Source organism: Bufo gargarizans, unplaced genomic scaffold, assembly GCF_014858855.1.
Source record: "Bufo gargarizans isolate SCDJY-AF-19 unplaced genomic scaffold, ASM1485885v1 original_scaffold_1801_pilon, whole genome shotgun sequence".
NCBI classification, from domain to species: domain Eukaryota; kingdom Metazoa; phylum Chordata; class Amphibia; order Anura; family Bufonidae; genus Bufo; species Bufo gargarizans.
Genome location: NW_025334524.1, coordinates 85619 through 113295, shown reverse-complemented (window position 1 = coordinate 113295; position 27677 = coordinate 85619). Strand labels below are relative to the sequence as shown.

General features: G+C 49.8%; 2 protein-coding genes across 2 annotated transcripts; one reads left to right on the top strand and one right to left on the bottom strand.

The window, feature by feature from the left end:
- Nucleotides 1-13364: 13364 nt before the first annotated feature.
- On the top strand, nt 13365-13783 carry LOC122923671 (histone H2B 1.1-like). Its single transcript, XM_044274527.1, has one exon. It carries the CDS (start codon nt 13365-13367, stop codon nt 13743-13745), a length of 381 nt encoding a protein of 126 aa, XP_044130462.1. The 3' UTR covers nt 13746-13783.
- Nucleotides 13784-14378: 595 nt separating this feature from the next.
- On the bottom strand, nt 14379-14953 carry LOC122923674 (histone H4). Its single transcript, XM_044274530.1, has one exon. It carries the CDS (start codon nt 14786-14788, stop codon nt 14477-14479), a length of 312 nt encoding a protein of 103 aa, XP_044130465.1. The 5' UTR covers nt 14789-14953; the 3' UTR covers nt 14379-14476.
- Nucleotides 14954-27677: the final 12724 nt, after the last annotated feature.

Sequence of the window (27677 nt, the reverse complement as noted above, 5' to 3'; positions counted from 1 at the left end):
CCTCAGGTAGGACAAGGGGACCTAACTGGGGGAAATGGAGAGTTTATATTATTTTAATTAAGGTTGCGATTTTAAGTCTGGAGACCCACCCCCAGGGAGGGAGAGTGGCTATAGCTCCTCCCCCTTGCACTATTTAAGGCACCTGTGTGAGGCAGGTCAGTGTTGCTCTCAGTTTTCTGAGCTCAACTGACATCTGCTGTTTGGCTGCTCCTGCGCTCAGGAAGTTCCTTGAAGTCACCTTGCTTTTTCTTTCTAAGATGGCATTGCCACCTCATGGTAAGGTACTGCTCTCTTTTTAGAGCCATTCTTGGGTCCAAATTCTTATCCTGTTGTCTGTTTCTTAGGCAAATCCACTCAGAAGCAGAAACATCTCGCCTGCTCCAGCTGCAGCACCCCGTTGCCAGATTCGTACGAATTCCACCGATGCCCAGGCTGCCGACCCAGACCAACGGACCCAGAACCAACGGTGGTGGAGATGTTTTCCTGGATGAAGCAGTTCATGGATACGTCCATTGCCGAGATTAAGGGAGCAGTCTCTAACAAGAGGCCCAGACAGGCTTCTCCTGGTCCTGCACCCATGTCTGAAGACGTCATCTCCATTGAGGATAATTCTTCCTCTGAGGAAGAGAGTTCGGCCTTCCTCTTTCCGGCCGAAAAAACCCAAAGACTGTTGCGCTCCATCAGGTCGAGGGACCATGATGTTGAGCAAGGGGAAGCTCCACAGTCCACCTCTAGGGGGCCAAGGGCCTTTAAAGTGGACGAGTCTTTAAAGAAATTAATGGCAACCGAGTGGAAACACCCGGAGAAGGGTCCAGTATTAACAAAGAGATTTAAACTAATGTTCCCTCTACAGGATGCGGATTCCTTAGTTTGGGTTCCACCTCCAAAGGTGGATATGGCCATATCGAAGCTCTCCAAAAGAACCCTAGTCCCCTCAGACGACGGCAGCAACCTAAAGGACCCCCTAGACAGACGAGCAGAGTGCACGCTTAGACGCAACTACTCGGCTGCCTCCGCCTCTGCCTCGGATGCTATAGCGTGCTCTGAAGTTTCAGAGTTTATCCGTGCGCGCACTCTCAGAATCCAATCAGGCTTGGATTCTGGGGTTGCCCGGGACGACATCCTGGATCAATTTAAGACTCTCTTACTGGGGATTGATTTCCTATCAGATTCCTCCCAACAACAATTAAAATTAGCGGCCAAATCTATGGCGCTTTCTTCAGCCAGCAGGCGCCCACTCTGGTTAAAGCCATGGGCGGCAGACAACACGTCCAGGTTTAATCTTTGCTCCCTTCCCTATGAACCGGGTAGATTGTTCGGTTCTGAATTAGATTCTCTCATGGAGACCTTAGCGGACAAGAAAGGTAAATCCCTCCCCCTCCCCCAGCAGTCCTTTCGGGGTCGAGGAAGAGGTAGAGGAGGAGGAAGATTTCAGGGGGGAGATAGAACCCAGAGGCGTTCTGAAGGTAGTAAGAGAGCTAGGGGTCGCGGTCGTGGAAACTGCAGGGCTGATCTATGACTCTCTACAGTCCGTCAATTCCCCTTCCCCACTCCCCGGTGTTCCAGAGGAAGGACCAGTTTCCAGTCCCCCAGTCGGTGGACGTTTGAGTTTATTCAAAAGTTTTTGGATGCAAAAAATTCCGGACCCTTGGGTGCTACAGGTGATAGCATCGGGGTACACAAAAGATTTAATTTCCCTTCCTCGGGACAAGTTCGTCCTGACAATCCTGGAAGACTCGGTTCTCCAGTATATATGCAAAGGAGCATTAGAGGAGGTTCCTCCTCGCGAATGGCGGCAGGGGGTTTATTCTCCCATCTTTCTGGTACCAAAACCATCAGGAGACTGGCAGATGATCATCGATTTACGTTACTTAAAGGGTTTCTACCACCAGATGTGGTCCTATTTAGCTGACAGACACTAGCGATGTCCATCACAGTGTTCTTACTTATCATCTGTCTGCTGCCGTTCACCTTAAAAACGTACTTTTATAGATATGCTAATGAGCCCCTAGGTGCTATGTGGGCGTCATTAGCACCTAGAGGGCTCCGTCCACCAACCATTTCAGCCGCCCATCGCGTCCTCCAGCCCGCCCCGCTCCTGTTGATTGACTTGAAATTTCTCAGTATCTCGTACCAATTCCCGCGCCTGCGCCGTGCGCTTCTGTATTCTCCCGGCGCCGGCTTCCTCAATGCGCCTGCGCCAACTACGTTACAGTGAGGAAGCCGGCACCAGGAGCGCGGCATTCACTCACTGCGCCTGCGCCGAATACAGAAGCGCACGGCGCAGGAATTGGTACGAGATACTGAGAAGTTTTTAAGTCAATCAACAGGAGCGGGGCGGGCTGGAGGGACGCGATGGGCGGCTGAAATGGTTAGTGGACGGAGCCCTCTAGGTGCTAATGACGCCCACATAGCACCTAGGGGCTCATTAGCATATCTATAAAAGTACGTTTTTAAGGTGAACGGCAGCAGACAGATGATAAGTAAGAACACTGTTATGGACATCGGTAGTGTCTGTCAGCTAAATAGGACCACATCTGGTGGTAGAAACCCTTTAAATCGTTACATCAGGAAGAAGCGTTTCCGGATGGAAACCATTCGCTCTGTATTAAACATCCTGAACCCAGGAGATATGATGGTAACTATAGACCTGAAGGATGCTTACCGTCATGTTCCCATCTACCCAGCACACAGGAAATAGCTCAGAGTTGCTGTGGCCTTGCAAGGGGTAGTGAAGCACTACCAGTTTGCGGTATTGCCCTTCGGCATATCCTCAGCTCCGCACACCTTCACAAAGGTAGTGGCTCCTGTGGTTGCCCATTTAAGACTTCTTGGGCTAGAGGTCGTACCGTACTTGGACGATTGGCTTTTAAAAGCCGCAAACGCAGACGTCCTGCAGAGTCAGCTTCAACAAGCTCTCCAGATTCTCCAGGGTTTGGGTTGGCTGATAAATTGGGACAAGTCGCACTTAGTCCCGTCAACCACGAGAACGTTCTTGGGGTTTGTGATCGATTCACAACTGATGACCCTGTACCTGTCCCCACAGAGGAGGGACAGAGTAATAAAAGCCGCACAGTCTCCTATACCACCCAGACGAGTCTCCATAAGGGTTCTTATGAGGATGTTAGGCCACATGTTAGCATCTGCGGATGCAGCTCCTTGGGCCTTATGGCACCTAAGCCCACTTCAGGAGGAGGTCTTAGCAGCTTGGAGTCGCAAGCCCAAAGACCTAGACAGAATGCAGTCCCTGTCGGTAGAAGTCCGTTCTTCGCTCAAGTGGTGGAAGAACCTAAAAGATGGGAGGTCTCTGGTTCAACCTCGTTCGATCACGTTGACCATGGACGCTTCCCTGCTGGGCTGGGGAGCCCATCTGGAGGACAACCCAGTACGAGGTACTTGGAATCCCCAGGAGAAAATCCTCTCATCCAGCTGGAGAGAGCTGAGAGCGGTAGAAACTAGCCCTCCTTCATTTTGCTCCTCTCATCCGCGGTTAGGCGGTGAGAGTCCGGACAGACAACACAACTGTGGTCGCTTACCTGAACAGACAGGGGGGGACGAAATCCCAAACCCTCCTGAGGGAGGTGGGTTCTATTCTCTCTTGGGCAGAGAGCAACCTATCCCACCTAATGGCAGTCCATATCCAAGGGGATCTCAATGTGGTGGCAGATCGCCTGAGTCGGGCCTGCCGGTTCCAGGAGAATGGTCCCTGAACAAGAGTATCTTCTCCATGATACAGTATAATGAATAGACCGCGCTGACTGTCCGGTGTAAAATCGTAACTAGTGATCAATATCTCAATACGTAGCACAAAAGGTAGTGTCCGCCGCTGTATCCACCTTAACTAATTGAAATAGTGTCCGGAATTACTTGTCAATAATAGAGATGAGCGAGCCCGAACTGTATAGTTTGGGTTTGTAACGGCACCGTTTCAGCAGACAAGGGGTTAAAATCCGTTCAGGCGATATGCCCCTTTCCGAGAGACAGGCACAGCTACTGCAGAACACCAACCTCCCGAACTGGATACAAAATAGCACTCCAAACTGGAACCTCGCGGATAGCTGTCGGCAGACGAACAGGAAAAGCGTATCCGTCAGCTTACACTCCTGGCAATCAGTCTCCAACAGCATACAGGGAATCCCCCAATAACGAGACAAGGCTCCGTGTTGAGGGTCAAGCAGTGATCTGAAGTGCTGGCACACCCAGCCTGGTTTTTATTACAGTTTGTTGCAGATACAACATATCCCCACAATGCATCATGGTTTCCTCCTCTCTGTCCCGGAGACGACCAAAGACAATCCAATTATGTCTCAGGACAAAGGGAGATCACCAATACACATGTGGAGACAACAGGACAGGAATCACCACCTAAACACACAATGGCACACCCCTACAGCAAACACAGACATTTAACATATTCCCAGATAGCTCAAGTCTGAGTGCATATCATTCGGTGAATGGCACTCAGAATACACGAATACAATAATATTAGCTATCTGGGTGCCCTCACAGAACATACAATTTAACCGAACGCATAATAACATAAAATACAATTCTACAGACAGATTTAAGCTGTGCGGCCGGTCTGTTTTCTCCTTTAAAGTTACTATGGGCCATAATCCTGAGGCAAGAGGCTTTTAAACAGCCCTCTCCAAAACCCAGTGGCGAGGTTGGTTTCGCCACAGGGTTCGTACCGAATTTTGGGGTGTCCATGACACGGACCCAAACCCGAACATTTTCGTAAAAGTCCGGGTTTGGGTTCGGTGTTCGTCGCTTTCTTGGCGCTTTTTGAAAGGCTGCAAAGCAGCCAATCAACAAGCGTCATACTACTTGCCCCAAGAGGCCGTCACAGCCATGCCTACTATTGGCATGGCTGTGATTGGCCAGAGCACCATGTGACCCCGCCTCTATTTAAGCTGGAGTCACGTAGCGCCGCCCGTCACTCTGCTCTGATCAGTGTAGGGAGAGGTTGCAGCTGCGACGTTAGGGCGAGATTAGGCAGTGATTAACTCCTCCAAAGGACTTCATTCAGAGATCGATCTGCAGCTGTGGATGATTGAACTGTTGCTATTCAACTGCTCACTGTTTTTAGGCTGCCCAGACCGTTTGTCAGTCACTTTTTTCTGGGGTGATCGGCGGCCATTTTGTGTCTTGTGGTGCGCCAGCACAAGCTGCCACCAAGTGCATTTAACCCTCAATAGTGCGGTTATTTTTTGGCCATATCCCAGTCTAATTCTGTCCGTAAACTTACACCTGTCACCCAGCGCCTAAATAATAGGCCTCAAATTTGTATTCAGCTAAATCTGTGGTTACTGCTGTGGCTGGGCAAGTTATTTAGTGTCCGTCAAAACACAGTTTTTGTTCTGGGTTGAAATACAATTCCCAACTTAGCAATTCCCTAAATCAGTGGTTTCTGCTGTATCAGGCCTACTTTAAATTTATCCCTAAAAGGGTATATTAGATTGAAGGTGCTGATAGTGTCATCCTCAATAACTTCACACACACGCTACTGTGCATATCCCAGTCTAATTCTGTCAGTAAACCTATACCTGTCACCCAGCGCCTAAATACTAGGCCTACAATTTATATCCCGCTAAATCTGTGGTTACTGCTGTGCCTGTATTAGTGTAATACGGGACCTAAATAGATGCCAGATAGTGTTAGGTGCCTGCAAAACAAGGCCTGAATTTGTATTCAATACATTGGGCCAAATAATATTTTTCTTATTGTGGTGAACGATAACAATGAGGAAAACATCTAGTAAGGGACGCGGACATGGTCGTGGTGGTGTTAGTGGACCCTCTGGTGCTGGGAGAGGACGTGGCCGTTCTGCCACATCCACACGTCCTAGTGAACCAACTACCTCAGGTCCCAGTAGCCGCCAGAATTTACAGCGATATTTGGTGGGGCCCAATGCCGTTCTAAGGATGGTAAGGCCTGAGCAGGTACAGGCATTAGTCAATTGGGTGGCCGACAGTGGATCCAGCACGTTCACATTATCTCCCACCCAGTCTTCTGCAGAAAGCGCACAGATGGCGCCTGAAAACCAACCCCATCAGTCTGTCACATCACCCCCATGCATACCAGGGAAACTGTCTCAGCCTCAAGTCATGCAGCAGTCTCTTATGCCGTTTGAAGACTCCGCTGGCAGGGTTTCCCAAGGGCATCCACCCAGCCCTTCCCCAGCGGTGGAAGACATAGAATGCACTGACGCACAACCACTTATGTTTCCTGATGATGAGGACATGGGAATACCACCTCAGCACGTCTCTGATGATGACGAAACACAGGTGCCAACTGCTGCGTCTTTCTGCAGTGTGCAGACTGAACAGGAGGTCAGGGATCAAGACTGGGTGGAAGACGATGCAGGGGACGATGAGGTCCTAGACCCCACATGGAATGAAGGTCGTGCCACTGACTTTCACAGTTCAGAGGAAGAGGCAGTGGTGAGACCGAGCCAACAGTGTAGCAAAAGAGGGAGCAGTGGGCAAAAGCAGAACACCCGCCGCCAAGAGACTCCGCCTGCTACTGACCGCCGCCATCTGGGACCGAGCACCCCAAAGGCAGCTTCAAGGAGTTCCCTGGCATGGCACTTCTTCAAACAATGTGCTGACGACAAGACCCGAGTGGTTTGCACGCTGTGCCATCAGAGCCTGAAGCGAGGCATTAACGTTCTGAACCTGAGCACAACCTGCATGACCAGGCACCTGCATGCAAAGCATGAACTGCAGTGGAGTAAACACCTTAAAACCAAGGAAGTCACTCAGGCTCCCCCTGCTACCTCTTCTGCTGCTGCCGCCTCGGCCTCTTCTGCTGCTGCCGCCTCGGCCTCTTCTGCTGCTGCCGCCTCGGCCTCTTCTGCTGCTGCCGCCTCGGCCTCTTCTGCTGCTGCCGCCTCGGCCTCTTCTGCTGCTGCCGCCTCGGCCTCTTCTGCTGCTGCTGCCGCCTCGGCCTCTTCTGCTGCTGCTGCCGCCTCGGCCTCTTCTGCTGCTGCTGCCGCCTCGGCCTCTTCTGCTGCTGCCGCCTCGGCCTCTTCTGCTGCTGCCGCCTCGGCCTCTTCTGCTGCTGCCGCCTCGGCCTCTTCTGCTGCTGCCGCTTCGGCCTCTTCTGCTGCTGCCGCCTCGGCCTCTTCCTCCGCCTCTGGAGGAACGTTGGCACCTGCCGCCCAGCAAACAGGGGATGTACCACCAACACCACCACCACCACCTCCGTCACCAAGCGTCTCAACCATGTCACACGCCAGCGTTCAGCTCTCCATCTCACAAACATTTGAGAGAAAGCGTAAATTCCCACCTAGCCACCCTCGATCCCTGGCCCTGAATGACAGCATTTCTAAACTACTGGCCTATGAAATGCTGTCATTCAGGCTGGTGGACACAGACAGCTTCAAACAGCTCATGTCGCTTGCTGTCCCACAGTATGTTGTTCCCAGCCGCCACTACTTCTCCAAGAGAGCCGTGCCTTCCCTGCACAACCAAGTATCCGATAAAATCAAGTGTGCACTGCGCAACGCCATCTGTGGCAAGGTCCACCTAACCACAGATACGTGGACCAGTAAGCACGGCCAGGGACGCTATATCTCCCTAACTGCACACTGGGTAAATGTAGTGGCAGCTGGGCCCCAGGCGGAGAGCTGTTTGGCGCACGTCCTTCCGCCGCCAAGGATCGCAGGGCAACATTCTTTGCCTCCTGTTGCCACCTCCTCCTTCTCGGCTTCCTCCTCCTCTTCTTCCACCTGCTCATCCAGTCAGCCACACACCTTCACCACCAACTTCAGCACAGCCCGGGGTAAACGTCAGCAGGCCATTCTGAAACTCATATGTTTGGGGGACAGGCCCCACACCGCACAGGAGTTGTGGCGGGGTATAGAACAGCAGACCGACGAGTGGTTGGTGCCGGTGAGCCTCCAGCCCGGCCTGGTGGTGTGCGATAATGGGCGAAATCTCGTTGCAGCTCTGGGACTAGCCTGTTTGACGCACATCCCTTGCTTGGCGCATGTGCTGAATTTGGTGGTGCAGAAGTTCATTCACAACTACCCCGACATGTCAGAGCTGCTGCATAAAGTGCGGGCCGTCTGTTCGCGCTTCCGGCGTTCACATCCTGCCGCTGCTCGCCTGTCTGCGCTACAGCGTAACTTCGGCCTTCCCGCTCACCGCCTCATATGCGACGTGCCCACCAGGTGGAACTCCACCTTGCACATGCTGGACAGACTGTGCGAGCAGCAGCAGGCCATAGTGGAGTTTCAGCTGCAGCACGCACGGGTCAGTCGCACTGCGGAACAGCACCACTTCACCACCAATGACTGGGCCTCCATGCGAGACCTGTGTGCCCTGTTGTGCTGTTTCAAGTACTCCACCAACATGGCCAGTGGCGATGACGCCGTTATCAGCGTTACAATACCACTTCTATGTCTCCTTGAGAAAACACTTAGGGCGATGATGGAAGAGGAGGTGGCCCAGGAGGAGGAGGAGGAGGAGGAGGTGGAAGAGGGGTCATTTTTAGCACTTTCAGGCCAGTCTCTTCGAAGTGACTCAGAGGGAGGTTTTTTGCAACAGCAGAGGCCAGGTACAAATCTGGCCAGCCAGGGCCCACTACTGGAGGACGAGGAGGACGAGGATGAGGAGGAGGTGGAGGAGGATGAGGATGAAGCATGGTCACAGCGGGGTGGCACCCAACGCAGCTCGGGCCCATCACTGGTGCGTGGCTGGGGGGAAAGGCAGGACGATGACGATACGCCTCCCACAGAGGACAGCTTGTCCTTACCCCTGGGCAGCCTGGCACACATGAGCGACTACATGCTGCAGTGCCTGCGCAACGACAGCAGAGTTGCCCACATTTTAACCTGTGCGGACTACTGGGTTGCCACCCTGCTGGATCCACGCTACAAAGACAATGTGCCCACCTTACTTCCTGCACTGGAGCGTGATAGGAAGATGCGCGAGTACAAGCGCACGTTGGTAGACGCGCTACTGAGAGCATTCCCAAATGTCACAGGGGAACAAGTGGAAGCCCAAGGCCAAGGCAGAGGAGAAGCAAGAGGTCGCCAAGGCAGCTGTGTCACGGCCAGCTCCTCTGAGGGCAGGGTTAGCATGGCAGAGATGTGGAAAAGTTTTGTCAACACGCCACAGCTAACTGCACCACCACCTGATACGCAACGTGTTAGCAGGAGGCAACATTTCACTAACATGGTGGAACAGTACGTGTGCACACCCCTCCACGTACTGACTGATGGTTCGGCCCCATTCAACTTCAGGGTCTCTAAATTGTCCACGTGGCCAGAGCTAGCCTTTTATGCCTTGGAGGTGCTGGCCTGCCCGGCGGCCAGCGTTTTGTCTGAACGTGTATTCAGCACGGCAGGGGGCGTCATTACAGACAAACGCAGCCGCCAGTCTACAGCCAATGTGGACAAGCTGACGTTCATAAAAATGTACCAGGCATGGATCCCACAGGACCTGTCCGTCCCTTGTCCAGATTAGACATTAACTACCTCCCCTTAACCATATATTATTGGACTCCAGGGCACTTCCTCATTCAATCCTATTTTTATTTTCATTTTACCATTATATTGCGAGGCTACCCAAAGTTGAATGAACCTCTCCTCTGTCTGGGTGCCAGGGCCTAAATATATGCCAATGGACTGTTACAGTGTTGGGTGACGTGAAGCCTGATTCTCTGCTATGGGACCTCTCTCCTCTGCCTGGGTGCCGGGGCCTAAATATATGCCAATGGACTGTTGCAGTGGTGGCTGACGTGAAGCCTGATTCTCTGCTATGACATGAAGCCTGATTCTCTGCTATGACATGCAGACTAATTCTCTGCTGACATGAAGCCAGATTGTCTGTTACGGGACCTCTCTCCTCTGCCTGGGTGCTGGGCCTAAATTTATGAAAATGGACTGTTCCAGTGGTGGGTGACGTGAAGCCTGATTCTCTGCTGACATGAAGACTGATTCTCTGCTGACATGAAGCCAGATTCTCTGTTACGGGACCTCTCTCCTCTGCCTGGGTGCTGGGCCTAAATATCTGACAATGGACTGTTCCAGTATTGGGTGACGTGAAGCATGATTCTCTGCTATGACATGAAGACTGATTCTCGGCTGACATGAAGCCAGATTCTCTTACGGGACCTCTCTCCTCTGCCTGGGTGCCGGGGCCTAAATATCTGAGAATGGACTGTTCCAGTGGTGGGTGACGTGAAGCCAGATTCTCTGCTATGGGACCTCTCTCCAATTGATTTTGGTTAATTTTTATTTATTTAATTTTTATTTTAATTCATTTCCCTATCCACATTTGTTTGCAGGGGATTTACATACATGTTGCTGCCTTTTGCAGCCCTCTAGCCCTTTCCTGGGCTGTTTTACAGCCTTTTTAGTGCCGAAAAGTTCGGGTCCCCATTGACTTCAATGGGGTTCGAGTTCGGGACGAAGTTCGGATCGGGTTCGGATCCCGAACCCGAACATTTTCGGGAAGTTCGGCCGAACTTCTCGAACCCGAACATCCAGGTGTCCGCTCAACTCTAATGAAGACTGATTCTCTGCTGACATGAAGCCAGATTCTCTGTTACGGGACAACCTCTCTCCTCTTTCTGGGTGCCTGGGCCTAAATTTATGACAATGGACTGTTCCAGTGTTGGGTGACGTGAAGCCTGATTCTATGCTATGACATGAAGACTGATTCTCTGCTGACATGAAGCCAGATTCTCTGTTACGGGACCTCTCTCCTCTGCCTGGGTGCCGGGGCCTAAATATCTGTCAATGGACTGTTCCAGTGTTGGGTGACGTGAAGCCTGATTCTCTGCTATGATATGAAGACTGATTCTCTGCTGACATGAAGCCAGATTCTCTGTTACGGGACCTCTCTCCTCCGTCTGGGTGCCGGGGCCTAAATATATGACAATGGACTGTTCCAATATTGGGTGACGTGAAGCCTGATTCTCTGCTACGACATAAAGACTGATTCTCTGCTGAAATGAAGCCAGATTCTCTGTTACGGGACCTCTCTCCTCTGCCTGGGTGCCGGGGCCTAAATTTATGACAATGGACTGTTCCAGTGGTGGGTGACTTGAAGCATGATTCTCTGCTATGATATGAAGACTGATTCTCTGCTGACATGAAGCCAGATTATCTGTTACGGGACCTCTCTCCTCTGCCTGGGTGCCGGGACCTAAATTTATGACAATGGACTGTACCAGTGTTGGGTGACGTAAAGCATGATTCTATGCTATGACATAAATACTGATTCTCTGCTGACATGAAGCCTGAATCTCTGTTATGGGACCTCTCTCCTCTGCCTGGGTGCCTGGGCCTAAATATCTGACAATGGACTGTTCCAGTGGTGGGTGACGTGAAGCCTGATTCTCTGCTATGATATGAAGACTGATTCTCTGGTGACATGAAGCCAGATTCTCTGTTACGGGACCTGTCTCCTCTGCCTGGGTGCCGGGGCCTAAATTTATGACAATGGACTGTACCAGTGTTGGGTGACGTAAAGCATGATTCTATGCTATGACATGAAGACTGATTCTCTGCTGACATGAAGCCAGATTCTCTGTTACGGGACCTCTCTCCTCTGCCTGGGTGCCGGGGCCTAAATTTATGACAATGGACTGTTCCAATGTTGGGTGACGTGAAGCCTGATTCTCTGCTATGACATGCAGAATGATTTTCTGCTGACATGAAGCCAGATTATCTGTTACGGGACCTCTTTCCTCTGCCTGGGTGCCGGGACCTAAATTTATGACAATGGACTGTTACAGTGATGGATGACGTGAAGCCTGATTCTCTGCTATGATATGAAGACTGATTCTCTGCTGACATGAAGCCAGATTCTCTGTTACGGGACCTCTCTCTCCTCTGCCTGGGTGCCTGGGCCTAAATATATGACAATGGACTGTTACAGTGGTGGGTGACGTGAAGCATGATTCTCTGCTATGATATGAAGACTGATTCTCTGCTGACATGAAGCCAGATTCTCTGTTACGGGACCTCTCTCCTCTGTCTGGGTGCTGGGGCCTAAATATATGACAATGGACTGTTCCAGTATTGGGTGACGTGAAGCCTGATTCTCTGCTATGACATGAAGACTGATTCTCTGCTGACATGAAGCCAGATTCTCTGTTACCGGACCTCTCTCCTCTGCCTGGGTGCCGGGGCCTAAATTTATGACAATGGACTGTTCCAGTGGTGGGTGACGTGAAGCATGATTCTCTGCTATGATATGAAGACTGATTCTCTGCTGACATGAAGCCAGATTCTCTGTTACGGGACCTCTCTCCTCTGTCTGGGTGCCGGGGCCTAAATATATGACAATGGACTGTACCAGTGTTGGGTGACGTAAAGCATGATTCTCTGCTATGACATAAATACTGATTCTCTGCTGACATGAAGCCTGAATCTCTGTTATGGGACCTCTCTCCTCTGCCTGGGTGCCTGGGCCTAAATATCTGACAATGGACTGTTCCAGTGGTGGATGACGTGAAGCCTGATTCTCTGCTATGATATGAAGACTGATTCTCTGCTGACATGAAGCCAGATTCTCTGTTACGGGACCTCTCTCCTCTGCCTGGGTGCCGGGGCCTAAATATCTGACAATGGACTGTTCCAGTGTTGGGTGACATGAAGCATGATTCTCTGCTATGATATGAAGACTGATTCTCTGCTGACATGAAGCCAGATTCTCTGTTACGGGACCTCTCTCTCCTCTGCCTGGGTGCCTGGGCCTAAATATATGACAATGGACTGTTACAGTGGTGGATGACGTGAAGCCTGATTCTCTGCTATGATATGAAGACTGATTCTCTGCTGACATGAAGCCAGATTCTCTGTTACGGGACCTCTCTCCTCTGCCTGGGTGCCGGGGCCTAAATATCTGACAATGGACTGTTCCAGTGTTGGGTGACGTGAAGCATGATTCTCTGCTATGATATGAAGACTGATTCTATGCTGACTGAGTCTTCCTGATCTTCCTGGTGCTTGTGTTGTCGGGTGGTTATGATAGCTGTATCTTTAGGTTTCCACTTACGAACGCGCACGGTCCCGGCCGGTGACGCGTGCACGTGAGGGGAACCCAGGCTGGTGATCCACGAGGACGCTGCTTTCGTGCGACGTCACACTCAGGATTGATGCTCTCTAGGACCAGAATACCCCAACGCGTTTCGAAATTACTGAATTTCTTCATCAGGGAACCAGAAATTAGCGTCAATGAGCGGATCATCTGGAAATGACACTGGGGGCACGCCCCCTCTTCTCCACCAATAGGAAGCCGTCTCTCTCCAGCCCACCTTACCTGCGGCCGCAATAAAAGGAGCTGCGCGGGACTTCTCTTCATTACTGATCTCCGCTCTGCAGCAGTGACAACCGGGCTCCCAGCATGCCCGAGCCCGCCAAGTCCACCCCAGCGCCCAAGAAGGGCTCCAAGAAAGCCGTCACCAAGGTGCAGAAGAAGGACGGCAAGAAGCGGAGGAAGAGCAGGAAGGAGAGCTATGCCATCTACGTCTACAAGGTGCTGAAGCAGGTGCACCCCGACACCGGCATCTCCTCCAAGGCCATGGGCATCATGAACTCCTTCGTCAACGACATCTTCGAGCGCATCGCAGGGGAAGCCTCCCGCCTGGCTCACTACAACAAGCGCTCCACCATCACCTCCCGGGAGATCCAGACCGCCGTGCGCCTGCTGCTGCCCGGAGAGCTGGCCAAGCACGCCGTCTCCGAGGGCACCAAGGCCGTCACCAAGTACACCAGCGCCAAGTGAGCGCCCCCCGCTCTCCGGACCCAAAGGCTCTTCTCAGAGCCCCCACCCTGTCTCCAGCGGAGCTGCTTCCGCGTCTCCCCGTTCTCACAGTGGCTGCGGTTTCCCTCACTGTCAGCTAGATGAGATGCGGTACCGCTAGTGGAAGTTACAATACAAGCTATCCTGCTCCATGCCCAATCACTACTCCCATCATCCTCCTCAGTGTGGCGCTCCCTGGGGACAGGCTGTGCGGCCGCTCAGTGGAGGACGAGGCTCCGCTCCTACGGGCACATAACGGCTGAGGGGTCCAGAGCTCTGCTATTGGCTGGGAGAGCTCAGGATCTCATCGCTCATTTGAATTTCCCGCCTATAGTTGAGCTGCTGATCTACAGGAGGAGCCGGTCATGTGACCCGTACCAGCGCCGCTCATTGGCGTCTTTGTCTCTGCAGCTCCGGGACGGATTAACCCCTCAGTCTCCGAGCACCGCTCGTCTTGTAGCTGCGGGGGCAGGAGCGATGGAGAACACCCGGGGCTCGGGATTTAGATTACTGGGGCTTTCTGTATTGTAGACCTCCGGCTGTACTGAGCACAGGGTGCCGCTGATCTCGGCCAATTGTCCGGCTCTCCGCCCCCTGATGTGCGGGTGGTGTTAACCCCTCAGTGGCTGAGCGCAGACGGAATTGTAGCTTCTCCCCGGGAAGATGTGGGCGGCTCTGAGAAGAGCCTTTGTGCTGTGAGGACGGAGGCAGCATTAACCCCCGAAGCCGTAGAGAGTGCGGCCCTGGCGCTTGAGCGCGTAGACCACGTCCATGGCGGTGACGGTCTTCCTCTTGGCGTGCTCGGTGTAGGTGACGGCGTCCCGGATGACGTTCTCCAGGAAGACTTTCAGCACCCCGCGGGTCTCCTCATAGATGAGGCCGGAGATGCGCTTGACGCCTCCCCTGCGAGCTAGACGGCGGATGGCAGGCTTGGTGATGCCCTGGATGTTATCGCGGAGCACCTTCCTGTGCCGCTTGGCGCCGCCTTTCCCGAGCCCTTTCCCTCCTTTACCGCGACCAGACATCTTCTAGGTGTGAGCAGAAAGCAGTGACTGCTCAGCCCAGAGCCCTCCTTTATATGGAGCATGGGCGGACCTGGAGGAGAACTGCACGGAGAGGCTGGGGGCGGGGCTGTTCCTGAACTCCAGGCCCCGCCCTCCCGCTCTGATTGGCTGAACTCAGAAGTGCTGGAGGTTTTCATTTTCCAGCCTCCGTATTACCAGCCTGTAAATGACATTATATTAAAGATTAAAGCCTCTATAATATATTATCAACCTCAACATTATAGCCTCCACATTTTATTACAGCCTCTGCATTACATTACAGCGTCCATATTATATTACAGCCTCCATATTACCGGCCTCTACATTACAGCCTCCATATTACCAGCCTGTAAATTACATCATATCCTCCACATTATATTAAAACATCTATATTTTATTATCAACCTCAACATTATATTACAGCCTCCATACTACCAGCCTCTGCATTACATGACAGCCTCCATACTACCAGCCTCCACATTACATTACAGACTCCATATAACATTACCGGCCTGCACATTATATCCTCTGCATTATATTAAAGTATCTATATTATATTACAGCCTCCATATTATATTAACAGTCATAACATTACCGGCCTCTACATTACATTACAGCCTTCATATTACATTACCAGTATCCACATTATATAACAGCCTCCATATTACAGGCCTCCACATTATATAACAGCCTCCATATTTTATTACAGCCTCCACATTATATTACATCCTTCATATTACCGGCCTCTGCATTACATTACAGCCTCAATATTACATTACCCGCCTCCTCATTATATTACTGCTCCCTATTACCTGCCTCTAAATTACAGTCTCCATATTACATTACCAGCCTCCATATTTTCAGCCTCCACATTTCATCACAGCCTCCATATTATAAGCCTCTACATTACATTTCAGCCTACATACTACCAGCCTCCACAGTACATTACAGCCTCCACATTATATTACAGCCTCCATACTACCAGCCTCCACATTACATTGCAGCTTCTATATTACATTTCAGCCTCCATTTTATATTATCAACCTCAGCATTATATTGCAGCCTTCATATTTTCAGCCTCGACATTACATTATAGCCTCCACATCATATTACAGCCTCTATATTACCAGCCTCCACATTAGATTACAGCCTCCATGTTATATTTCCAGCCTTCGTATTACCGGCCTCTACATTACAGTCTCCATGTTACATTACCGACCTCCACATTATATTACAGACTTTATATTATCAGCCTCTACATTACATCACAGCCTAAACATTATGTTACAGCCTCCATATTTTCAGCCTCCATATTGCTAGCCTCTACATTACAGTCTCTATACTACCAGCCTCCACATTACATCACAGCCTCCATATTACCAGCTTACATTTAAAATTACCGGCCTCTGTGTTATATTACAGCCTCTGTATTACTGGCCTCTACATTACAGTCTACATGTTACATTACCAGCCTCCATATTATATTACAGACTCCATATTACCGTTCTCCACATTGCATCACTGCTTCCACAATATATTACAGCCTTCATATTACCAGCCTCTGCATTAAATTACAGCATCCAAATTATATTACAGCCTCCATATTACCAGCCTCCACTTAACATTACCTGTCTCTATGTTACATTACCGGCCTCCATGTTACATTACAGCCTCTGTATTACTGGCCTCTACATTACAGTCTACATGTTACATTACCAGCCTCCACATTATATTACAGACTCCATATTACCATCCTCTACATTACATCACAGCCTAAACATTGTTACAGCCTCCATATTTTCAGCCTCCACATTATATGACAGCCTCCATATAACTAGCCTCCACATTACATTACAGCCTCCACATTATATTACAGCATCTATATTACCAACCTCCACATTACATTACAGCCTCTGTATTATATTACCTGCCATTTCCAGCCTTCATATTACCGGCCTCTGCATTACAGTCTCCATGTTACATTACCAGCCTCTACATTACATTACAGCCTCTGTATTATATTACCAGCCTCTACATTATATGACAGCCTCAATATTACTGGCCTCTACATTACAGCCTCCACATTATATGACAGCCTCCATATTATATTACAGCCTCCATATTACATTACCAACGTCCACATTATATAACAGCCTCCACATTATATTACAGCCTCCATGTTACATTTCCAGCCTTCATATTACCGGCCTCTACATTACAGTCTCCATGTTACATTACCAGCCTCCACATTATATTACAGACTCCATATTACCGTCCTCTACATTACATCACAGCCTAAACATTATGTTACAGCCTCCATATTACTATCCTCTAAATTACAGCCTCTATACTGCCATTCTCCAAATTATATTACAGACTCCATATTACCAGCCTCTACTTAACATTACCGGCCTCTATGTAACATTACCGGCATCCACATAATATTACAGCCTCCATATTTTCAGCCTCCATATTACTAGCCTCTACATTACAGTCTCTATACTACCAGCCTCCACATTATATTACAGACTCCATTTAACATTGCCGGCCTCCATGTTATATTACAGCCTCTGTATTAATGGCCTCTACATTACAGTCTCCATGTTACATTACCAGCCTCCACATTATATTACAGACTCCATATTGCCGTTCTCAACATTACATTACAGCCTAAACATTATGTTACAGCCTCCATATTTTCAGCCTCCACATTATATGACAGCCTCCGTATAACTAGCCTCCACATTACAGCCTCTATATTACATTATAGCCTCCACATTATATTACAGCCTCTATATTAACAACCTCAACATTACATTATAGCCTCTGTATTATATTACCAGCCTCTACATTACATTACAGCCTCCATATTATATTACCGGCCTCCACATTATATGACAGCCTCCATATTATGGGCCTCTACATTAAAGCATCCACATGATATTACAGCCTCCACGTGATATTACAGCCTCCACATGATATTACAGCCTCCACATTATATTACCAGCCTCCATACTATACTGTCCTATACCATACTGTGCTGTACTATACTAAACTGTGCTGTACTATACTATACTATAATATACTGTGCTATAACATACTGTGCTGTACTATACTATAATATACTGTACTATAATATACTGTACTATAATATACTGTACTATAATATACTGTACTATAATATACTGTGCTGTACTATACTATAATATACTGTGCTGTACTATACTATGCTATAATATACTGTGCTGTACTATACTAGAATATACTGTGCTATAATATACTGTGCTGTACTATACTATAATATACTGTGCTGTACTATACTATGCTATAATATACTGTGCTGTACTATACTAGAATATACTGTGCTATAATATACTGTGCTGTACTATGCTATAATATACTGTGCTGTACTATACTATAATATACTGTACTATACTATAATATACTGTGCTGTACTATACTATAATATACTGTGCTGTACTATGCTATAATATACTGTGCTATAATATACTGTACTATAATATACTGTGCTGTACTATACTATAATATACTGTGCTATAATATACTGTACTATAATATACTGTGCTGTACTATAATATAATATACTGTGCTATAATATACTGTGCTGTACTATACTATAATATACTGTGCTATAATATACTGTACTATAATATACTGTGCTGTACTATAATATAATATACTGTGCTATAATATACTGTGCTGTACTATACTATAATATACTGTGCTGTACTATACTGTACTATACTGTACTATACTGTGCTGTACTATACTGTACTATACTATACTGTGCTGTACTATACTATAATATACTGTGCTGTACTATACTGTACTATACTATAATATACTGTGCTGTACTATACTATACTGTGCTGTACTATACTGTACTATACTATACTGTGCTGTACTATACTATAATATACTGTGCTGTACTATAATATAATATACTGTGCTATAATATACTGTGCTGTACTATACTATAATATACTGTACTATAATATACTGTGCTGTACTATACTATAATATACTATGCTATAATATACTGTGCTGTACTATACTATAATATACTGTGCTATAATATACTATATCGTGCTGTTCTATACTGTACTGTAATATACTGTGCTGTACTATACTGTGCTATAATTTACTATATCGTGCTGTTCTATACTGTACTGTAATATACTGTGCTGTACTATACTATAATATACTGTACTATAATATACTGTGCTGTACTATACTAGAATATACTGTGCTATAATATACTGTGCTGTACTATACTATACTATAATATACTATATCGTGCTGTTCTATACTGTACTGTAATATACTGTGCTGTACTATACTATAATATACTGTACTATAATATACTGTGCTGTACTATACTAGAATATACTGTGCTATAATATACTGTGCTGTACTATACTATAATATACTGTGCTGTACTATGCTATAATATACTGTGCTATAATATACTGTACTATAATATACTGTGCTGTACTATACTATAATATACTGTACTATAATATACTGTGCTGTACTATACTATAATATACTGTGCTATAATATACTGTGCTGTACTATACTATAATATACTGTACTATAATATACTGTGCTGTACTATACTATAATATACTGTGCTGTACTATACTATAATATACTGTGTTATAATATACTATATCGTGCTGTTCTATACTGTACTGTAATATACTGTGCTGTACTATACTGTGCTATAATATACTATATCGTTCTGTTCTATACTGTACTGTAATATACTGTGCTATAATATACTATATCGTGCTGTTCTATACTATATCGTGCTGTTCTATACTGTACTGTAATATACTGTGCTGTACTATACTATAATATACTGTGCTGTACTATACTGTACTTTGCCGTATTGTCCTGAGTAGAGTTGAGTGAACACCTGGATGTTCGGGTTCGAGAAGTTCGGCCGAACATCCCGGAAATGTTCGGGTTCGGGATCCGAACCCGATCCGAACTTCGTCCCGAACCCGAACCCCATTGAAGTCAATGGGGACCCGAACTTTTCGGCACTAAAAAGGCTGTAAAACAGCCCAGGAAAGGGCTAGAGGGCTGCAAAAGGCAGCAACATGTAGGTAAATCCCCTGCAAACAAATGTGGATAGGGAAATGAATTAAAATAAAAATTAAATAAATAAAAATTAACCAAAATCAATTGGAGAGAGGTCCCATAGCAGAGAATCAGGCTTCACGTCACCCACCATTGGAACAGTCCATTGTCAGATATTTAGGCCCCGGCACCCAGGCAGAGGAGAGAGGTCCCGTAACAGAGAATCTGGCTTCATGTCAGCCGAGAATCAGTCTTCATATCATAGCAGAGAATCAGGCTTCACGTCACCCACCACTGGAACAGTCCATTGTCAGATATTTAGGCCCAGCACCCAGGCAGAGGAGAGAGGTCCCGTAACAGAGAATCTGGCTTCATGTCAGCAGAGAATCAGGCTTCACGTCACCCACCACTGGAACAGTCCATTTTCATAAATTTAGGCCCAGCACCCAGGCAGAGGAGAGAGGTCCCGTAACAGAGAATCAGTCTTCATGTCAGCAGAGAATCAGGCTTCACGTCACCCACCACTGGAACAGTCCATTTTCATAAATTTAGGCCCAGCACCCAGGCAGAGGAGAGAGGTCCCGTAACAGAGAATCTGGCTTCATGTCAGCAGAGAATCAGTCTTCATGTCAGCAGAGAATCAGGCTTCACGTCACCCACCACTGGAACAGTCCATTTTCATAAATTTAGGTCCCGGCACCCAGGCAGAGGAGAGAGGTCCCGTAACAGAGAATCTGGCTTCATGTCAGCAGAGAATCAGTCTGCATGTCATAGCAGAGAATCAGGCTTCACGTCAGCCACCACTGCAACAGTCCATTGTCAGATATTTAGGCCCCGGCACCCAGGCAGAGGAGAGAGGTCCCGTAACAGAGAATCTGGCTACATGTCAGCAGAGAATCAGTCTGCATGTCATAGCAGAGAATCAGGCTTCACGTCACCCAACACTGGAACAGTCCATTGTCAGATATTTAGGCCCCGGCACCCAGACAGAGGAGAGGTTCATTCAACTTTGGGTAGCCTCGCAATATAATGGTAAAATGAAAATAAAAATAGGATTGAATGAGGAAGTGCCCTGGAGTCCAATAATATATGGTTAAGGGGAGGTAGTTAATGTCTAATCTGCACAAGGGACGGACAGGTCCTGTGGGATCCATGCCTGGTTCATTTTTATGAATGTCAGCTTGTCCACATTGGCTGTAGACAGGCGGCTGCGTTTGTCTGTAATGACGCCCCCTGCCGTGCTGAATACACGTTCAGACAAAACGCTGGCCGCCGGGCAGGCCAGCACCTCCAAGGCATAAAAGGCTAGCTCTGGCCACGTGGACAATTTAGAGACCCAGAAGTTGAATGGGGCCGAACCATCAGTCAGTACGTGGAGGGGTGTGCACACGTACTGTTCCACCATGTTAGTGAAATGTTGCCTCCTGCTAACACGTTGCGTATCAGGTGGTGGTGCAGTTAGCTGTGGCGTGTTGACAAAACTTTTCCACATCTCTGCCATGCTAACCCTGCCCTCAGAGGAGCTGGCCGTGACACAGCTGCCTTGGCGACCTCTTGCTCCTCCTCTGCCTTGGCCTTGGGCTTCCACTTGTTCCTCTGTGACATTTGGGAATGCTCTCAGTAGCGCGTCTACCAACGTGCGCTTGTACTCGCGCATCTTCCTATCACGCTCCAGTGCAGGAAGTAAGGTGGGCACATTGTCTTTGTAGCGTGGATCCAGCAGGGTGGCAACCCAGTAGTCCGCACAGGTTAAAATGTGGGCAACTCTGCTGTCGTTGCGCAGGCACTGCAGCATGTAGTCGCTCATGTGTGCCAGGCTGCCCAGAGGTAAGGACAAGCTGTCCTCTGTGGGAGGCGTATCGTCATCGTCCTGCCTTTCCCCCCAGCCACGCACCAGTGATGGGCCCGAGCTGCGATGGGTGCCACCCCGCTGTGACCATGCTTCATCCTCATCCTCCTCCACCTCCTCCTCATCCTCCTCGTCCTCCAGTAGTGGGCCCTGGCTGGCCACATTTGTACCTGGCCTCTGCTGTTGCCAAAAACCTCCCTCTGAGTCACTTCGAAGAGACTGGCCTGAAAGTGCTAAAAATGACCCCTCCTCCTCCTCCTCCTCCTCCTCCTGGGCCACCTCCTCCTCCATCATCGCCCTAAGTGTTTTCTCAAGGAGACATAGAAGTGGTATTGTAACGCTGATAATGGCGTCATCGCCACTGGCCATGTTGGTGGAGTACTCGAAACAGCGCAACAGGGCACACAGGTCTCGCATGGAGGCCCAGTCATTGGTGGTGAAGTGGTGCTGTTCCGCAGTGCGACTGACCCGTGCGTGCTGCAGCTGAAACTCCACTATGGCCTGCTGCTGCTCGCACAGTCTGTCCAGCATGTGCAAGGTGGAGTTCCACCTGGTGGGCACGTCGCATATGAGGCGGTGAGCGGGAAGGCCGAAGTTACGCTGTAGCGCAGACAGGCGAGCAGCGGCAGGATGAGAACGCCGGAAGCGCGAACAGACGGCCCGCACTTTATGCAGCAGCTCTGACATGTCGGGGTAGTCGTGAATGAACTTCTGCACCACCAAATTCAGCACATGCGCCAGGCAAGGGATGTGCGTCAAACCGGCTAGTGCCAGAGCTGCAACGAGATTTCGCCCGTTATCGCACACCACCAGGCCGGGCTGGAGGCTCACCGGCAGCAACCACTCGTCGGTCTGTTGTTCTATACCCCGCCACAACTCCTGTGCGGTGTGGGGCCTGTCCCCCAAACATATGAGTTTCAGAATGGCCTGCTGACGTTTACCCCGGGCTGTGCTGAAGTTGGTGGTGAAGGTGTGTGGCTGACTGGATGAGCAGGTGGAAGAAGAGGAGGAGGAAGCCGAGAAGGAGGAGGTGGCAACAGGAGGCAAAGAATGTTGCCCTGCGATCCTTGGTGGCGGAAGGACGTGCGCCAAACAGCTCTCCGCCTGGGGCCCAGCTGCCACTACATTTACCCAGTGTGCAGTTAGGGAGATATAGCGTCCCTGGCCGTGCTTACTGGTCCACGTATCTGTGGTTAGGTGGACCTTGCCACAGATGGCGTTGCGCAGTGCACACTTGATTTTATCGGATACTTGGTTGTGCAGGGAAGGCACGGCTCTCTTGGAGAAGTAGTGCCGGCTGGGAACAACATACTGTGGGACAGCAAGCGACATGAGCTGTTTGAAGCTGTCTGTGTCCACCAGCCTAAATGACAGCATTTCATAGGCCAGTAGTTTAGAAATGCTGGCATTCAGGGCCAGGGATCGAGGGTGGCTAGGTGGGAATTTACGCTTTCTCTCAAATGTTTGTGAGATGGAGAGCTGAACGCTGCCGTGTGACATGGTTGAGACGCTTGGTGACGGAGGTGGTGGTGGTGGTGTTGGTGGTACATCCCCTGTTTGCTGGGCGGCAGGTGCCAACGTTCCTCCAGAGGCGGAGGAAGAGGCCGAGGCGGCAGCAGCAGCAGAAGAGGCCGAGGCGGCAGCAGCAGAAGAGGCCGAGGCGGCAGCAGCAGAAGAGGCCGAGGCGGCAGCAGCAGAAGAGGCCGAGGCGGCAGCAGCAGCAGAAGAGGCCGAGGCGGCAGCAGCAGCAGAAGAGGCCGAGGCGGCAGCAGCAGAAGAGGCCGAGGCGGCAGCAGCAGCAGAAGAGGCCGAGGCGGCAGCAGCAGCAGAAGAGGCCGAGGCGGCAGCAGCAGCAGAAGAGGCCGAGGCGGCAGCAGCAGCAGAAGAGGCCGAGGCGGCAGCAGCAGCAGAAGAGGCCGAGGCGGCAGCAGCAGAAGAGGCCGAGGCGGCAGCAGCAGAAGAGGCCGAGGCGGCAGCAGCAGCAGAAGAGGCCGAGGCGGCAGCAGCAGAAGAGGCCGAGGCGGCAGCAGCAGAAGAGGCCGAGGCGGCAGCAGCAGCAGAAGAGGCCGAGGCGGCAGCAGCAGCAGAAGAGGCCGAGGCGGCAGCAGCAGCAGAAGAGGCCGAGGCGGCAGCAGCAGCAGAAGAGGCCGAGGCGGCAGCAGCAGAAGAGGCCGAGGCGGCAGCAGCAGAAGAGGTAGCAGGGGGAGCCTGAGTGACTTCCTTGGTTTTAAGGTGTTTACTCCACTGCAGTTCATGCTTTGCATGCAGGTGCCTGGTCATGCAGGTTGTGCTCAGGTTCAGAACGTCAATGCCTCGCTTCAGGCTCTGATGGCACAGCGTGCAAACCACTCAGGTCTTGTCGTCAGCACATTGTGTGAAGAAGTGCCATGCCGGGGAACTCCTTGAAGCTGCCTTTGGGGTGCTCGGTCCCAGATGGCGGCGGTCAGTAGCAGGCGGAGTCTCTTGGCGGCAGGTGTTCTGCTTTTGCCCACTGCTCCCTCTTTTGCTACGCTGTTGGCTCGGTCTCACCACTGCCTCTTCCTCCGAACTGTGAAAGTCAGTGGCACGACCTTCATTCCATGTGGGGTCTAGGACCTCATCGTCCCCTGCATCGTCTTCCACCCAGTCTTCCTCCCTGACCTCCTGTTCAGTCTGCACACTGCAGAAAGACGCAGCAGTTGGCACCTGTGTTTCGTCATCATCACAGACATGCTGAGGTGGTATTCCCATGTCCTCATCATCAGGAAACATAAGTGGTTGTGCGTCAGTGCAGTCTATGTCTTCCACCGCTGGGGAAGGGCTAGGTGGATGCCCTTGGGAAACCCTGCCAGCGGAGTCTTCAAACAGCATAAGAGACTGCTGCATAACTTGAGGCTCAGACAGTTTCCCTGGTATGCATGGGGGTGATGTGACAGACTGATGGGCTTGGTTTTCAGGCGCCATCTGTGCGCTTTCTGCAGAAGACTGGGTGGGAGATAATGTGAACGTGCTGGATCCACTGTCGGCCACCCAATTGACTAATGCCTGTACCTGCTCAGGCCTTACCATCCTTAGAACGGCATTGGGCCCCACCATATATCGCTGTAAATTCTGGCGGCTACTGGGACCTGAGGTAGTTGGTTCACTAGGACGTGTGGCTGTGGCAGAACGGCCACGTCCTCTCCCAGCACCAGAGGATCCACTAACACCACCACGACCATGTCCGCGTCCGCGTCCCTTACTAGATGTTTTCCTCATTGTTATCGTTCACCACAACAACAAAAATATTATTTGGCCCAATGTATTGTATTCAAATTCAGCTGGATATAAATTTGAGGCCTAGTATTTAGGCGCTGGGTGACCGGTATAGATTTACTGACAGAATTAGACTTGGAAATACACAGTAGCGGGTGTGTGTGAAGTTATTCTGAATGACCCTATGTGCACCTTGAATATTATATACCCTTTTAGGGATAGATTTCAAATAGCTCTGATACAGCAGAAACCACTAAATTTTTAAATTGCTAAATTGGGAATTGTATTTCAACCCAGAACAAAAAATGTGCTTTGACGGACACTAAATAACTTTCCCAGCCACAACAGGACAGCGGTAACGAGAGATTTAGCGGGATATAAATTTGAGGCCTAGTATTTAGGCGCTGGGTGACCGGTATGGATTTACTGACAGAATTAGACTGGGATATGGCCAAAAAACAACCACACTATTGCTGGTTAAATGCACTTGGTGTCACAGCTTCACCCTGATGTAGGCTTTAGCCAAAAAACAACCACACCATTGAGGATTAAATGCACTTGGTCACAGCTTGGATGCACTTGGTCGCAGCACCGCACAAGACACAAAATGTCCGCCGATCACCCCAGAAAAAAGTGACTGACAAACGCTCTGGGCAGCCTAAAAACAGTGAGCAGTTGAATTTCAGCAGCTCAATGACCCACAGCTGCAGATCGATCACTGGATGGAGTCCTTTGGAGGAGTTAATCACTGCCTAATCTCGCCCTACTGTCGCATCCGCAACCTCTCCCTACGCTAATCAGAGCAGAGTGACGGGCGGCGCTATGTGACTCCAGCTTAAATAGAGGCTGGGTCACATGGTGCTCTGGCCAATCACAGCCATGCCAATAGTAGGCATGGCTGTGACGGCCTCTTGGGGCAAGTAGTATGACGCTTGTTGATTGGCTGCTTTGCAGCCTTTCAAAAAGCGCCAAGAAAGCGTCACAAAAGCGCCAAGAAAGCGACGAACACCGAACCCGAACCCGGACTTTTACGAAAATGTCCGGGTTCGGGTCCGTGTCACGGACACCCCAAAATTCGGTACGAACCCGAACTATACAGTTCGAGTTCGCTCATCCCTAGTCCTGAGATTACGGAGGTGCAGTGAGGGGGATTATAGGGACTGTTGGCACCATAGGGGATGGGAAGGGGAACTCCAAGCCTTCCTCTATCCCCGCATATCAAACCCAACTAACCCCTGCAATAACGACACTGACAACGTTCAACTTTTAACCTTTTATTTTGTTGGGTGGTAATCGGCCACAGCTTTATTCAAACGGCAAAACCATAACCTTGAGCCGTGCTCTCCGCCAGCCGCTGGTATCCCAGCGGGCGGATTCGCCCATTTTTCCTCCAGCACCTTTACGATGCAATAACTAGCCGCCAAGAAGGAGCACCGCCCTCAAACGGGGCTCCGACCACCACCCAACAAAAACAGGGCCTGCTCCACCCCATCCTGAATACCTGAAAGGAAAATGTCCAAACCTATATCATTCAGGTGTACCCCATCGGGCCTCATCAACGAACGGTTATCGCCCTCAAGCTGCCGGTGTCTGACAACCACACCACCCCGGGACCTCACAAAACGGGAAATACGGGCATTAATCGTCCTCCTACACCTCTCAACCGCCACCCCCCCCTGCCATACCACACGAGGGATAACCACAGACCACACCAAGACTACCTCACGAAAAAAGGAAGGGAAGCGCTCCAAATCAGACCTGATGAGGGTCAACAATTCCACCAGGGGGACAGAACCTACATCGTTCCCCCCAGCATGTAAAACCAAAATAACCGGGCCACTGGCCTGCGAACCGATTTCGACCACTTGAGACAGGAGCTGAGCCCATCGCAAACCCCGTATTCCTCTCCAGGCAACGTCCACCTCACGGAAGCCGAGTGACCTCCCACCAGGCCGGCAATCAGCTCTCTGAGCTGCCCAGAAAACATACGAATGGCCGATAATCCACACTGCCGGACGCCCCGGACCTGCAAGAAAAAAGAGTTAACACCAAGCAAAAGCCATACAAACCAAGAAACCAGCCTATAAAACAATCAACAATTATTTTTTTTTTTTTTTTTTTTTTAAAACCTACAACAAAAGGTCCGGTCTAATATACCTAGCAAAGCAGGCCGACTTCCACCTGCCAATCCTCATAACCTCAGATTCCGGCAAACCTGCCCTGGCCGCTTCCGTAGCCGCCCCAATACGGAACGAATGAGTACCGAACTCCCTGGGATTCACCCCAACTAACTCCAAACAAGACCTTAAAACCCGGGTGAACTGGAATTTGGTCAAGGGAGTGCCGTCCGCATGCGCAAAGAAATTACAGCACTCCGGGCGAACTGAACTATATCCACCCACTAACCTAACTGGGCAAGAAATACCAGCCACGGGATGCAGAGGAATCCAGGCACCCCTTCCAAACTGGTCCGTCTTAGACCGTCGGACCCGAATCCTCAAAGAATCAGTACCTAACACCACGTCCTGACAAGAAAGACCCCCTGACTTGCTACGGGAGGGGGCAACCAACTCCCCTAACCTCAGGGCCGCAAAGAAGGCTACGCTAAAACTACACGAAAACAACGCCACCTCGAAAGGCGACGCGCAAATTTCAGGAAGCCTGGAAAGAAGCCTACCT

What these genes read in the sequence shown, in the direction of transcription:
- LOC122923674 (XM_044274530.1), bottom strand. Translation starts at nt 14,788, where the DNA reads ATGTCTGGTCGCGGTAAAGGAGGGAAAGGGCTCGGGAAAGGCGGCGCC.
- LOC122923671 (XM_044274527.1), top strand. Translation starts at nt 13,365, where the DNA reads ATGCCCGAGCCCGCCAAGTCCACCCCAGCGCCCAAGAAGGGCTCCAAG.